The following is a 14,460-nucleotide window of genomic DNA, read 5'->3' on the forward strand; positions in this document are numbered from 1 at the left end:
CCCAGAAGCACATGGAGGAGAGTGACTTCAGGAGACTGCCAAGAAGCGACCTCACAGTGATTTTTCATGTTTGAGAGCAGGTATTGGTGGGGCTGGCCAGAACATACTGTTTCCGTAGCTGTCAGGTTTCTGGCTTGGGATTGCTTTCCTGTCTTTTTCACTATGGATTATGCACCTGCGGTATGAACTATGCTCAGGATGGGCTTCAGTTTTCTGTATACCCCTTCCTTAGGATGAGATCCATCTTCTCCATGATGACAGAGGGCCTGTTTTAGAAGCTTTGGTGGCCAGGGCCATTCGAAACATTGAAATGACCCAAGAGGATGTTCGTCTCATTGGTCTTAGTGCCACCCTCCCCAATTACGAAGACGTGGCCACCTTTTTGCGTGTCGATCCTGCTAAGGGCCTCTTCTACTTCGACAACAGGTAGAAGGACACAGAGGAGGAGGTTTCCCCAGGATGTCTTTCCTGCTGTTTTCTCATGCATTGTCCTGGAGTAACTCTTGTATGGGGTTTTGGTTTTGGTGTGATGTGGATTCAGAAAGGAATATAGCCTCAGGGGCAATGAAAAGGAATGTTGCTTTTTCTGTATTTTGTACCAAAATCTGCCTTTATCTTTTCTGTTCAATTTCTAGCTTCCGCCCAGTGCCTCTGGAACAGACTTACGTGGGCATCACAGAAAAAAAAGCTATCAAGAGATTCCAGATCATGAATGAAATCGTCTATGAGAAAATAATGGAACATGCTGGAAAAAATCAGGTCTGTGACTACTTGTTTTTCCTTGAACTTTATTCTTGTAAAGTTTTGATAGGACAAAATTCACAAAGAAAAAGACAACACAGATCACCAAAAAGAAAGGCATAGGGTATTACTACAAAACCTGTGTCTATGGAAAGAGTAATAAAGGAATAGTTATAAAAAGCTTTTTTGTTATATTGAGTGATAGGGATTGGACCCAGGGCTTCACATATGCACGGCAAGTGCTCTGCCACCGAGATGCATCCTATCCCTCAAGAACTTCTTTTTTTTTTTTTGCCTGGCAGTGCTCAGGGGTTATTCCTGGCTTCGTATTCAGGGATCACTCCTGGCACTGCTTGCTCAGGGGACCATATGGGATACCAAGGATTGAATCAGAGTCAGCTGCATGCAAGGCAAGCACCCTGCCTGCTGTACTATTGCTTTGGCCCCTCCCTCATGAACTTTATAAAGTTGACAGAACAAAAGGGTAAATTCCTCAAAGCCACTAACTATCAAAACTCAGCATTGAAGAAATAACTTGAATTAATTCTGTGAAAGAAGTTGGATTAGTAATTTTTAAAACTTCCTAGAAAGAAGTCCTTAGATCCAGATATTCTTCTACGTTATTAAGAGTCTTCCCATGAATGATTTGTGTGGCTTATACTAAAATACACATCGAGGGAAAAATGCAAATGAAAAGTGAGGGGCCCCAGAGATCACTTAGCAGATTAAGTGCATGCTTTGCATACGGAAGACCCCTGTTCAATCCCAAGCGTTGCATGATTTTCTGAATACCACCAGGCATAACCCCAAAACAAAGGAAGGGATGGAGGGAGGGAGGTAAAGGAAAAGAAAGACTAGAGGAAAGAAGGTATTTTACTAAGAAGTATGTGATTCGTTTTTTGTTTTTCTGGGATCTTGCACACCTGTGCTGCAGGCTTACTGATGGCTCTGTTTTCAGGGTTCAGGGATCACTCGCAGATGAACAAATTTGGTGGTACCAGGGATCAAACCTGGGCTGGGTGCAAGCAAAGCAAGTGCCTTATTCCCTGTTCTGTCTCTCTAACCCTGTGATAGAATTATTCTCTCTTCTTTTACAAAGGATAGTTCCTGTTGTTTCCTATTACTGTTTTCGTTGTTTTCCAGGTAGTTTTCTTCAGGTGGCTTAGAATCTTGTTAGGTGGAGGGAGGGTATGGGGAATAAATGTAAATCTACCACCACACCACCACCTAAACTGTACCTAAATAACAACTAGCAACAAAAAGTATTTTAGCGAGGAGTATCCTTGATATTTTCACTAAGTATTCAGGAGGGAGTGTTAACAGGCAGTTTTAGACTTGGGAGTGATTCCTTGGTGTCCTGTGGGTGTGGGACACAAACCATTCTTGGCTACATGTAAGGCAAGTTACCTTAATCCTGTTACTCACTCTCCATGCCTTAAGTTCTATGTTTCTGGATAGTGACAAACCATGTTTTCTGTTTAGGTGCTGGTGTTTGTCCATTCCCGAAAGGAGACTGGGAAGACGGCCAGGGCCATTCGGGACATGTGCTTAGAGAAGGATACTCTGGGTCTGTTTCTGAGAGAGGGCTCAGCCTCCACAGAGGTGCTTCGGACAGAAGCTGAGCAGTGCAAGGTGAGGAGAGGCCACCCCTGTTTGATTCCTACCTGGTGACAGGCCCAGTCGAAGTCACATTTGCTGGGTGTCTGTGGTGCTGTTGTTTCACATAGGTTCAGGTTGATGCTGAGGTCATGGTGTGAATAATGTAAAAGACAGGTCTCCTGTGAAGGATTGATTCATCTCCAGGGCTTCCGCCAGGGAGTCTGTTCTTTTTCAGCACCGATTCTTTTTCTGCACCTAGAATCTGGAGCTGAAGGATCTTCTCCCCTATGGCTTCGCTATCCATCATGCAGGCATGACCAGAGTTGATCGAACACTCGTGGAGGATCTTTTTGCCGATAAACATATTCAGGTGAGATTATACCAAAAGTCTGTGCCTGTGCCTGGAATTTCATTTGTTTTCATCCCCTGGTGACCCAGGTCAGATGGTGGTAGACAAAATTCCCCTACCTCACCCCAAAAAAATTGACCAAGGAGCAAAACAAGTGCTAGGTGACTCCACAGATTTGTCAAACTAAGACTCCTAAGATCAGGATGTTCTTCTCGCCTTCTCTCAGATGGCCTGTGTATGCTAATGGTCTCAGAGCTGCAGGTTGATGATTGGGGTTCTGCTGCAGCTTCTAAGACCTGGAACCATTGGTAGTGAATAGGTTGTTAGGAGGAAGAGATGAACAGGTTTTGGCTTGATGAGGAGCCCAAGAACTCCTTTGATCTTTTTCCTGTGCCCTAGTGGCAAGTGTGCGACCCATCTGAGTTCTCCCAGGAGCTCGGAAGCCAGGTCCTGAAGATGGGGTGTGACCACTCTGGTGGTAGTGCCTATTCTCTCCATTGTCTCTCTAGGTCTTAGTTTCTACAGCAACCCTGGCTTGGGGTGTGAATCTCCCTGCACATACGGTCATCATCAAAGGCACTCAGGTGTATAGTCCAGAGAAGGGCCGCTGGACAGAACTGGGTGCACTGGACATTCTACAGGTATGGAGCCTTGGGGTTCATTCTGAGAGGGCAAGTGTGTCCTGTATGGGAACCACGGGGATGCCAGAGAGATAGCAGGGGGAATGTCAGCCTGAGATAGGAGCCTGGCGTGAGCCCAGGTGTTCTTGCTGTCTCCGATCTAGATGCTGGGCCGTGCAGGCAGACCCCAGTATGACACGAAGGGTGAAGGCATACTCATCACTTCTCATGGGGAGCTCCAGTACTACCTGTCCCTGCTCAACCAGCAGCTCCCCATTGAGAGCCAGATGGTGTCGAAGCTGCCTGACATGCTCAACGCGGAGATAGTACTGGGGAATGTCCAGAATGCAAAGGTAGGAGTGGACTCTGTCCTTGGCACTGTGGCCTTCTTCCGGGAAGCAGCAGTGCCAGAAGAGGGTGCTTCCTAACAGCTGGGGTCCTCCACTCCTGCCCTCCCTTCACCCTTCATCTTTACTGTAGCCCTCATTAGCTTTTAGGGTCTGCTGCCAACACTTGACCCTGCTACAAATATCTTGCCAAGGAGTGTCCTTAAGTCGTTTACTAAGTATTCAGGAGAGAGTGGAAACACACAGCCTGAGCCTTGGTGTCCTGTTGAAATGTTTTACTTGGATATCAGTTCTCTGTGCCCAGACCCACAAGCGATGTCTTGTAGGATGCAGTGAACTGGCTGGGCTATGCTTACCTGTACATACGAATGCTCCGGTCCCCGACGCTCTATGGCATCTCTCACGATGACCTCAAGGGAGACCCCCTGCTTGACCAGCGCCGACTGGATCTGGTTCATACTGCGGCCCTGATGCTGGATAAGAACAATCTGGTCAAGTATGACAAGAAGACAGGCAACTTTCAGGTGAGTGGACTCTGGGGTGGCGTGAAGCCCTGGAGAGACTGTTCACCTGCTCTGTCGCTTTCATTACTGTCCAGTTGCAGTAATCAAGCAGTGGGGAAAGGAAAACCATGACTGTAGAATGGTCTAATAAACCCTATTGAGCATCTCAAACCATAATGCCCAAAAGTAGAGAGAGAGTATGGGGGAAATTGTCTGCCATAGAGGCAGGGGGAGGAGTGGGATGGTGGTGGTGGTTGGGGGGGGGGGGGGTGGGGAATACTGGGGACATTGGTAGTAGAAAATGTGCACTGGTGGAGGGATAGGTGTTAGATCATTGTATGATGGAAACTCAAATATGAAAGCTTTGTAACTATCTCACTCTGATTCAATTAAAAAAAAAAAAAAGAAAAGTGTCAGGGTACATAGGTAGGGTGCTTTCCTTGCATGCGGCCAATCTAGGTTTGATTCTTGGCATCCCATATGGACCCCTGAGAGCACTGCCATTTCATTAGCTCAGCCAGAAGTAAGCCCTGAGCACCCTGGGTATAGCCCCAAAACACAAACAATTGAAAAATAATGTGAAGAGAAAAATTCTAGATATTTTAAGGCATTTTCAGGCCCGCTCGAGCAAATCGATGATCAACGGGAGGGCCTTTACTTACTTACTTACTTACTTTCACAAACAAAAATAACAATATTAATAATAATTATTAATATTGTCCCACAACTTGAGGTGGGTGGTTAACGTCAGTCTTCTCTGCTCGCTGTAAAGGTGCTGTAGGCCAGTCAATCGGGCTGTCTTCTTCCTGTGCTTGGGGCAGGCCCGCATGTTGCTGTAGCTTGTCTGGGGGATACCTGTTCTGCAGAGTGAGTGAGGTGAGCTCTTAGTGGTCAGCACTGGATGGCTTTTCCCCTCGCCGTAGGTGACGGAACTGGGCCGTATCGCCAGCCACTACTACATCACCAACGACACAGTGCAGACCTACAACCAGCTGCTCAAGCCTACCCTGAGTGAGATAGAGCTCTTCCGGGTCTTCTCGTTGTCCTCCGAGTTTAAGAACATCACAGTGAGAGAGGTGAGCCCTGTAGCCTGTGGGGACTGGGTGTGGTTCCTTAGGCCAGCGCACTGACCAGCTTTTCGGCTGCCTGGCTTTGCCGTGACCCGGTTCCTTCTGGGTACAGGAGGAGAAGCTGGAGCTGCAGAAGCTGCTGGAACGGGTGCCCATCCCTGTGAAGGAGAGCATCGAGGAACCCAGTGCCAAGGTGAGTCTAGAGCTTCGAGCAGGTTGTTGCCGTCATCTCCTGCAAGATGGGCCTAAGTTCGTGCTGGGCTTCTCCCTGCTTCTGCGTCCTTCTTGCATGTATGTTTTACTGGGAGCAGCAGTGAATTGCCGCCAGCTGGTGAAGAGCTAAGGGAGACCAACCCGCTGTGCACACTCAGAGAAGAAATGTGATTCCTTACTTGGCCTCTCCGATTGCCCCTGCTCTGTTCCAGATCAATGTGCTGCTCCAGGCCTTTATCTCACAGCTGAAATTGGAGGGCTTTGCCCTGATGGCCGACATGGTCTACGTCACACAGGTGAGGGCTTTGGCAGGCCTCGTGCGTCTGGTGCTGTGTTCTGGGGACAGTAGCTCAGTGCTTGAGAGAGGAGCACTGAGTTTTGCCTTCGTGGGTCAGCCATCCTCCAACAGAGCCAGCTCTTGCAGCGCCCTTGGGACCCCTGAGCTGTTCGCTTCCCTCCAGGACGGCTCTGCACTGAGGCTGCTAGGCTCAGGACAGCCAGAAGCAGCACTGGATAATCAACTACTACATGTCTTTATGTCACTGTTGTTTGATCTCTAAACAGCTTAAAAGCTTTAAAATAATTCAATGTCAGGTCAGAGCCTGCCTTAATACAGATGTGGGGCTCTTGCCTTGCACACAGCTGACCTGGATTTTCCTGACACCACATGTGGTCCCTGAGCACTGCTGGATATAGCTCCCAAAAGTAATAATAATACAGTGAATGTTAAGTGAAGACGAGGAGTAGGGTTTCACTTATGTGACTGAGGCTTTTGTTTTTGTTGTGGGTTTTTGACAGTGCCGGGGATTGAACCTGTGACCTCGTGCCTGTAAGACCTAATCTTTGCCACATCCCTGGCTCGCTGTTGTGACTGTTGTGTTTTGTCAAGCATCTGCCATCTGAGGGATGAGAGTGACTGGGGTGTGGGTGGTTGCCTTAGGGCTGGAAAGAGACTGGCTGTGACCTCACCAGTTGGGGGGGCACTTCCTCTTTCTGCAGTCGGCTGGCCGATTGATGCGCGCCATCTTCGAAATTGTCCTCAATCGAGGCTGGGCACAGCTTACAGACAAGACCCTGAACCTCTGCAAGATGATTGACAAACGCATGTAAGGCCAGCGAGCTGGACACTAGCTGCCATGAGCTGGGGATCCCCAGGAAAAGGGGGGTGTTCAGAAACTCAGAGCATGTGTCTGCTCTGTGATCCCGATACATGTTGTGTGTCGTGAGCATGGATGAATGCTGGCAAGAGGAAAGGCACTTCGGGGCGGGGCCAGGGAGTGGAGGGCAGGTGGGGCTAGGCTTGGCTCTTGGGCTTCCCTGCTGGCACCGATTCCAAGATCTCTAACTCTCCTGGTGCCATGGCTGGTCTGTCTAGCCCAGAGCCCACTGCAGGGGTGGCTGGTTGGAGGCCCTGCCGAAAGGACTAAGATCCTGTCCCTCTGCTGACTAGGTGGCAGTCCATGTGTCCTTTGCGCCAGTTCCGGAAGCTCCCCGAGGAGGTAGTGAAGAAGATCGAGAAGAAAAACTTCCCCTTTGAGCGCCTGTACGACTTGAACCATAATGAGATCGGTGTGTAGGACTCTCTGCTGTCTCCCAGACCTTCTCCTTCCTAGTTCCCTCTCACTTCTCACTGCTGTGCGGGGCAGGCTCTGGGTATCAGGACTTGCCGTAGGGGGAAGGAAGTACCTTCCTGTGGGGCTGCGAGCAGTGCCTGCAGCTCTGTGCCCACTGCTGTCCTCACAGGGGAGCTGATCCGCATGCCCAAGATGGGGAAGACCATCCACAAGTACGTCCACCTCTTCCCTAAGCTGGAGCTGTCCGTGCACCTGCAGCCCATTACGCGCTCCACCCTGAAGGTGGAGCTGACCATCACACCAGACTTTCAGTGGGATGAGAAGGTGGGGCCCAGGTTGGCTTCAGGGGCTGGGGTGGCCGGGCTGTTCCCAGGCTGAATCAGCTTCCTGTGACCAATGCTGCTGCTCTCAGGTCCATGGCTCCTCGGAGGCTTTCTGGATCCTGGTGGAGGATGTGGACAGCGAGGTGATTTTGCACCATGAGTACTTCCTGCTCAAGGCCAAGTATGCGCAGGATGAGCACCTCATTACATTCTTTGTCCCGGTCTTTGAGCCGCTGCCTCCGCAGTACTTCATCCGGGTGGTGTCTGACCGCTGGCTCTGTGAGTGTCCCCTCTCCTGGTCCCCGGGAACAGGTCCTTGTAGGGGTTCCTGAGAACGCCTTGCGCTCTGCTCTGGGCCTCCTGTGTGCTACCTGCCTGTCCTTCCCACAGCCTGTGAGACGCAGCTGCCCGTGTCCTTCCGACACCTGATCCTCCCGGAGAAGTACCCACCTCCCACCGAGCTCCTGGACCTACAGCCCTTGCCTGTGTCTGCCCTGAGAAACAGCGCCTTTGAGAGCCTCTACCAAGAAAAGTTCCCCTTCTTCAACCCCATCCAGACCCAGGGTATGTGCTCCCATTTCTAGATCAGGTCTTTTGGAAACATTTATTAGTTTTTTGAACTACACCCGCCATGCCCAGGGACTGCTCCCAGTAACATGCCTGGGATTCCAGGGGGCGATGGGGGAGAAACCAGGCCTCCCCTTGAGCCCTTTAGGGTCACATAAAGACAGTTGTATTCTGTGGCGGTGGGGATCAGGGCCTGGGGACACTGTCCTCTGCGGGAGATCTTGGACATTCTGCTTGACCCAGTCCACATTGTGATTCCTCAAATACAGGCCTGCTGCCAACCCAGTGCTCAAGCACTCACCTGAGCATTCAGTGTCTATTAGGCCTCTGCCCTTTCTGTTTCATGCCCAGCTTCATTCACAGCGTTCCCTATGCTAGAGAGGGCAGAATCGCCAGCTTCCACTTTTCTGCTTCTGGTACTCACAGTAAAGAAGCACACGTGCCCACATCTGTTTCTGGTGCTGGCCTCTTTTTGGGGATGAGGGTAGTAGTGCCGGAATCGAACCAGTGTCATCTTTGTCTCATGTGCGGGATGGCCAGTGGGGGTGTCTGCCATCTTGGAGAGTGGCTCGTTCCCTGTGTTCTGAGCCTCTCCTTTCTGTGCTCACTGTGCGACTCTGACTTGCAGTGTTCAACACCGTGTACAACAGTGACGACAACGTGTTTGTGGGTGCCCCCACGGGCAGCGGGAAGACCATCTGCGCAGAATTTGCCATCCTCAGGATGCTGCTGCAGAACTCGGAGGGGCGCTGTGTCTATATCACCCCCATGGAGGCGCTGGCAGAGCAGGTACCTAGGGGCAGGGGTCACCTGTGCGTGGACTCATTAGAATCCAGACCAAGGAGTGCTCAGCCCTGAAGTGTGCAGAGTCAACTGGGTGGTGCTCTTTGCACTCTGATGGTCTTTTCCTCAGTCTCTGCACCAGCAGAGAGAAAGAAATCTCCTGTATCCCTTAAAGGGAGCAGAATTATTTCTCCCTCTCCCTGTACCTCTCCTGCCTCTCTCTCGCCCTCTCCCCGCGCTTTTCCCCTTCTGTCTTTCCTCCCCATGCTCCTTCCCGCCTCTCCCCATGTCCCTCTTCCTTCCCCTCTCCCCTTTCCCATGCTTCTCCCCTTCCTGCCTCTCCCCCTCTTTCCCTCTTCTCTCTTCCCCCCACCCTCGATTTCCCCACCCTTTCCCACCTCCCCCTGCTCCTCCTCCCCTCCTTTAGAGCTTGTCACCTGCAGATCCCAGGTCTCAGTGTGACGTCTCAGTTTTTCTGTCAGTGAAGTGATGCCCGGCCTGGCCTGATGCTTTTCCGCCTGTCCCCACAGGTTTACATGGACTGGTATGAGAAGTTCCAGGACAGGCTCAACAAGAAGGTGGTGCTTCTGACGGGGGAGACTAGCACGGACCTGAAGCTGCTGGGCAAAGGCAACATCATCATCAGCACCCCTGAGAAATGGGACATCCTGTCCCGGCGCTGGAAGCAGCGCAAGAATGTCCAGAACATCAACCTCTTTGTGGTGGATGAGGTCCACCTGATCGGAGGCGAGAATGGGGTACGGCTTGACCTCGGGCATGGAAGAGAGAGAGGCTGGCACTTGCCCTCTGAGGTCAGACCAGGCCAGCTCCCCGAGGGTCTCTCTAGGCTCACTCCTGAAAGAGTTGAGAGGGTGTTTAGAATTCTGGAAGTGGTGTCATCACTTAGTCGGGGTGAGGACACTAGAGCCCCCAATAAAAAGGAAGAAGGGGGGGTCTAGGAGGTGATGTGTGAAGGGTAACTTTGGTGGGGGGGGGGGGGGTATGTGGACCTGGAGTGACTCTCGTCTCTTCACCAGCCTGTCCTGGAAGTGATCTGCTCTCGGATGCGCTACATCTCCTCCCAGATTGAACGACCCATTCGCATTGTGGCACTGAGCTCCTCATTGTCGAATGCTAAGGATGTGGCCCATTGGCTGGGTTGCAGTGCCACCTCCACTTTCAACTTCCACCCTAACGTGCGCCCCGTGCCCTTGGAGCTGCACATCCAGGTAGGCTCACTCTTCCTGCCTCCCGGGTCCCCGCTGGCCCCACGGCCTGGCTCTGCTCACCTGTCTCCTCCCGGCCCAGGGCTTCAACATCAGCCACACCCAGACTCGCCTGCTGTCCATGGCCAAGCCTGTATACCATGCCATCACCAAGCACTCACCCAAGAAGCCCGTCATTGTGTTCGTGCCCTCGCGCAAGCAGACCCGCCTCACGGCCATCGACATCCTCACCACATGCGCGGCTGACATCCAGCGGCAGAGGTGGGCTGGGGCCTGGCTTCAGGGGGAGCGTGGGGGTGGAGCCATCAGCTGAGTGTTCCCGTACCCGCATGCCCAGGTTCCTGCACTGCACTGAGAAGGACCTGATCCCCTACCTGGAGAAGCTCAGTGACAGCACACTCAAGGAGACGCTGCTCAACGGGGTGGGCTACCTGCACGAGGGGCTCAGCCCCATGGAGCGGCGCCTGGTGGAGCAGCTCTTCAGCTCAGGTACTGTCCACAGAGTGAGGTGGTGTCTGTTCGCAAGGGTGATGCTGAGGAATGGGCTTTACGGTGTGGGGGACACTTCTCATACTCTTACCTGTTACTCTTCCTTGTCTCAATAACCTTGTGATCTAGTTGGCCAGGTGTCTCTCCCCACTGGCTGAGAATGCAGGAGGGAAGATGGGGAAAGGGCTCAACCTGCTTTTCTATACCGGGGCTTTGGCCCACTCGAAGTTCTTTTCTTTTGTTTTCTGTTCTGTTTTTGCATTCTTTGTTTTTTTGAAGGGGCGACACCATGTTGTGCTGAAGGCTTACTACTAAGGGTTCTGAGCTTGGGATCATTTGCCACTGTACCGTCTGACCCTGTTTTCTTTTCTGGGCAGAGGGCGGTGTTGCAGACACCATAACTGGCCTGGCTTGGAACTGTATGTGATGTAGGAGATTGAACTGAGGTCAGCTGTAAGCATTGCAGGCTCCTTGTCCCCCGTACTGCATAATCTTTCCAGCCCTAGAGTTGTTTCTCCATAGATACCAGAGTCCCCGAGAATGTTAGACTCGAGAGAGGACACAGCAAGTGACAGAGCTAATCCCTTGTTGATCTGGAATTTTATGCACGGTTTGAACCCTGCTTGGTGGCAGCACAATTAAGATACTCTGCCAGGATCATCTACTGTCACTGTTTTGTGCCTTTCCTCTGCTTTTGGGGATACTGTCAGAGAGGGAGAGTTGGGCTTTGCTGACGTGCATGTGCTGCAGAAGTGCTGGCAGATCCCAGATCACATACATGGCCAGGTTGTTGGGCAGGTATCAGAAGCCTAGCTACCTAGGCAGTTCCAGGCTGGCCTCCTTTCCTCTGCCAGGGAGCACCTGTGGCACAGAGCCACCTTTCTTGACTCCAGCCCTCTGAGTATTTTAGACCCTGTTCCCAGCTAGCTTCCGCTGAGTTCTGAAACAGTACACAAGATCCCCAAGAGGCAGTAAAGCGTGCCTCACTCCGGGAGGGAGCCCTATACTCAGTCTTCTCTCCTCTGCCACGCAGGGGCTATCCAAGTGGTGGTGGCTTCTCGGAGTCTCTGCTGGGGCATGAGTGTGGCTGCCCACCTTGTGATCATCATGGACACCCAGTACTACAATGGCAAGATACACGCGTGAGTCCGGTGGTCCTACACTTCACAGGAACCTCCTTCCTTAAACAAACCTGCCATCCACAGTACCAGAAACGCGCCACTAGGAAGAAAGGGAAATAAATAGCAGGGCTCTACCACGGTGGAGCTTTGAGAGAATTTAGAGCCCCTGGGTCGCAGATTCCACATTTGCTTTTGTAGTTTTGGTCCTCCTATATTTGCTGTCCTGAGTTGAGAACCAGGAAGTGGCAAGAAGGAATCTTGGAGATTATGTCGTTAACCTGTGTATTTTATAGTTAGGTAAAATGACTTGGTCAGGGTCACATACTTTTGGTGACAAGAAGTAGATTGTTCATTTATTTGCTTATTTTTCTTGCTTTTGGGGTCACACCTTGTGATGTTCAGGGGTTACTCCTGGCTCTGCACTCAGGAATTACTCTTGGCGGTCCTTGGGGAACCATCTGGAATGCCGGGCATTGAACCTGGGTTGGTCACTTGCAAAGCAAACCCCCTACCTGCTGTACCATCATCCCAGCCCCTAGCTTGAACAGGTTTTCTTGTCTGTTTGTTTGGGTTTTTTTTTTTTTTTTTTTTTGGTTTTTGGGTCACACCCGGCATTGCACAGGTGTTACTCCTGGCTCTGCACTCAGGAATTACTCCTGGCGGTGCTCAGGGGACCATATGGGATGCTGGGATTCGAACCCGGGTTGGCCGCGTGCAAGGCAAACGCCCTACCTGCTGTGCTATCGCTCCAACCCCGTTTGAACAGTTTTAACAATTTTCTCCGCAAAGTTCAGGTTATTGTGAAATGAGCTTTAATTTTATGGACTTTTATTTTGTTTCGTTTTGTTTTGTTTGGGAACCACATCTGGTGATGCTTAGCACTTACTTCTGGCTTTGCACTTGGGGGTCACTCCTGTTGGGTGTTCAGAGACCAGATGGGGTTCCTGGGCTTGAACCCAGGACAGCTGTGTGCAAGCAAGTGACGACCTTGCTGAACAATCTGTTCGGGCCCTATGGGCTTACTCTTAAATGTATGAACCTGATTCTGGCTTGGATCCTTTTTTGGAGGTGAGGGGAGATGATACCCCTTTGCTATTGATGCTCTGGGACTTTATGTAATCCCAGAGATTGAATTTGTGTCAGCAGCAGCATGCAATGCAAGTACCTTAATTCCTGTACTCTCTCTCTGGCCCTAGGTCTGGATTTTAAGATAGGCAACTGTTAACTTGCACGAGGGTTTGAACCCAGAGCTTCACACGTGAAAGGCATGCCCTGCTGTTGAGATTTATATACAGTCCTACATTCGAGAGCCAGATCTTGGCATGGTCAGGGAGAGCTACTGACTCATTGCTCAGGGAAGCAAGCAGTGTTGGGATTGAAGCGGGGCCTCCTGCTGGCAGAGCGTGCATTGTGACCCCGAGGTCATCTCCTCACTTCTGTATTTGGTGTCTTAGTATTTATTTTCCTCTATTTTATAGTTTTGGTTCTGGGACCCTGAGCCAGAAAGTTCGAGTTCCTGTCAGTGAAAATGAAAATGATGTATAGTAAGCAAGTGAGACTAGTGCCTAAGCACACAAAACTCACGGGAATTTGGCTCTGATTTGCCCATGTCTGCCTTTCCTTGGTGGTCCAGGAGTCAGCCTCCTGAGCATAGACTCATTGATGCACCTTTGCCCTCTTTCTCTCTTCTCTCTCCAGGTATGTGGATTATCCCATCTATGATGTGTTGCAGATGGTGGGCCACGCCAACCGCCCTCTGCAGGATGACGAGGGCCGCTGTGTCATCATGTGCCAGGGCTCCAAAAAGGTAAGCCCTTGCCTCAAGTACCAGCTGGGGATCCTGGGCCTCAGAGTAAATTCTTTTCATTTTCCAACTGCTGGATTGGCTGTTTTCAGTTATTTTTTTTTATCGGTCTGTAGACCGCACATTGCCTTTGTAATACTCATCTTAGCCACATGAAATGGTATAGCCTTTGGTTTTTGCCACTGCTTCTTCCTCCTCTCTGACTGTTGACATCCTTCTTGTTGACCTCCATGTTCGTAAGAGTAACCAGTAATCCTGTGTGGGCAGCAGCCTTGGCTCTCCGAGTTTACCACTCACTGTGCAGCTGTTTCATTTTCATATTAACTCTTGGCAGACAAGGGCCGTCTGGGAAGTTTCCCCGGATTTCCCCGTAAGGGCAAATCCCTTACGGTGTTGCCTTGGCCCTCTTCATCACTATATTCTCATTTACCCTTCTCTTCTCTCTCCAAACTACAGGATTTCTTCAAAAAGTTCTTGTATGAGCCGTTGCCGGTAGAGTCTCACCTGGATCACTGTATGCATGATCACTTCAATGCGGAGATTGTTACCAAGACCATTGAGAACAAACAGGATGCTGTGGACTACCTCACCTGGACCTTCCTGTACCGCCGCATGACACAGAACCCCAATTATTACAACTTGCAGGGTCAGTGGGCGTCCACGCACATATTACCCATTGGTTTTTCAAGCCCTGGCTGGCTGTGTCTCTGAGAGACCCTGCTTAACTCCTGTCCCTCACAGGCATCTCACATCGTCACCTGTCGGACCATTTGTCAGAACTGGTGGAACAGACCCTGAGTGACCTGGAACAGTCCAAGTGCATCAGCATTGAGGACGAGATGGATGTGGCACCTCTGAACCTGGGCATGATCGCTGCCTACTATTATATCAACTACACCACCATTGGTATGGAACCACTGCTGATGGGGCACATCCAGCACTGTTTAGAGAACCAGACAGTGGCAGGAGGGACTCTGCAGCTTAGGGGGATGCAGACTCACAGTGCAGCCCTCGGAGCCCTCTCCCTGATTCATACTGAAGAAGTTTTCCTGGAAAGAGCTGACGGGGCTCCCAGTGCCCTGCGCTGTGTCAGGAGGGAGCAGGACCAGGGCTGTGGCTGACTCTCTTTCC

At 51.0% G+C, this 14,460-nt stretch overlaps 1 protein-coding gene across 1 annotated transcript in view; it reads left to right on the plus strand.

Annotated features, from left to right (window-relative positions):
- The window catches only part of SNRNP200 (small nuclear ribonucleoprotein U5 subunit 200), a 29,910-nt gene that overhangs the window by 12,285 nt on the left and 3,165 nt on the right, over positions 1-14,460 (plus strand). Inside the window, exons 15-38 of the mRNA XM_056122605.1 lie at positions 233-426; positions 636-759; positions 2,224-2,373; positions 2,600-2,710; positions 3,199-3,330; positions 3,474-3,662; positions 3,983-4,180; positions 5,083-5,235; positions 5,342-5,422; positions 5,655-5,738; positions 6,442-6,548; positions 6,893-7,011; positions 7,186-7,340; positions 7,429-7,618; positions 7,730-7,903; positions 8,535-8,695; positions 9,220-9,447; positions 9,727-9,918; positions 9,998-10,176; positions 10,253-10,404; positions 11,438-11,546; positions 13,224-13,332; positions 13,786-13,975; positions 14,071-14,235. Of these exons, the coding sequence (XP_055978580.1) occupies positions 233-426; positions 636-759; positions 2,224-2,373; positions 2,600-2,710; positions 3,199-3,330; positions 3,474-3,662; positions 3,983-4,180; positions 5,083-5,235; positions 5,342-5,422; positions 5,655-5,738; positions 6,442-6,548; positions 6,893-7,011; positions 7,186-7,340; positions 7,429-7,618; positions 7,730-7,903; positions 8,535-8,695; positions 9,220-9,447; positions 9,727-9,918; positions 9,998-10,176; positions 10,253-10,404; positions 11,438-11,546; positions 13,224-13,332; positions 13,786-13,975; positions 14,071-14,235 (3,646 nt within the window). The remainder of the gene's footprint in view (positions 1-232; positions 427-635; positions 760-2,223; positions 2,374-2,599; positions 2,711-3,198; positions 3,331-3,473; positions 3,663-3,982; positions 4,181-5,082; positions 5,236-5,341; positions 5,423-5,654; positions 5,739-6,441; positions 6,549-6,892; positions 7,012-7,185; positions 7,341-7,428; positions 7,619-7,729; positions 7,904-8,534; positions 8,696-9,219; positions 9,448-9,726; positions 9,919-9,997; positions 10,177-10,252; positions 10,405-11,437; positions 11,547-13,223; positions 13,333-13,785; positions 13,976-14,070; positions 14,236-14,460) is intronic.

This window comes from Sorex fumeus, unplaced genomic scaffold (assembly GCF_029834395.1).
Source record: "Sorex fumeus unplaced genomic scaffold, SorFum_2.1 ptg000006l, whole genome shotgun sequence".
Lineage (NCBI taxonomy): Eukaryota > Metazoa > Chordata > Mammalia > Eulipotyphla > Soricidae > Sorex > Sorex fumeus.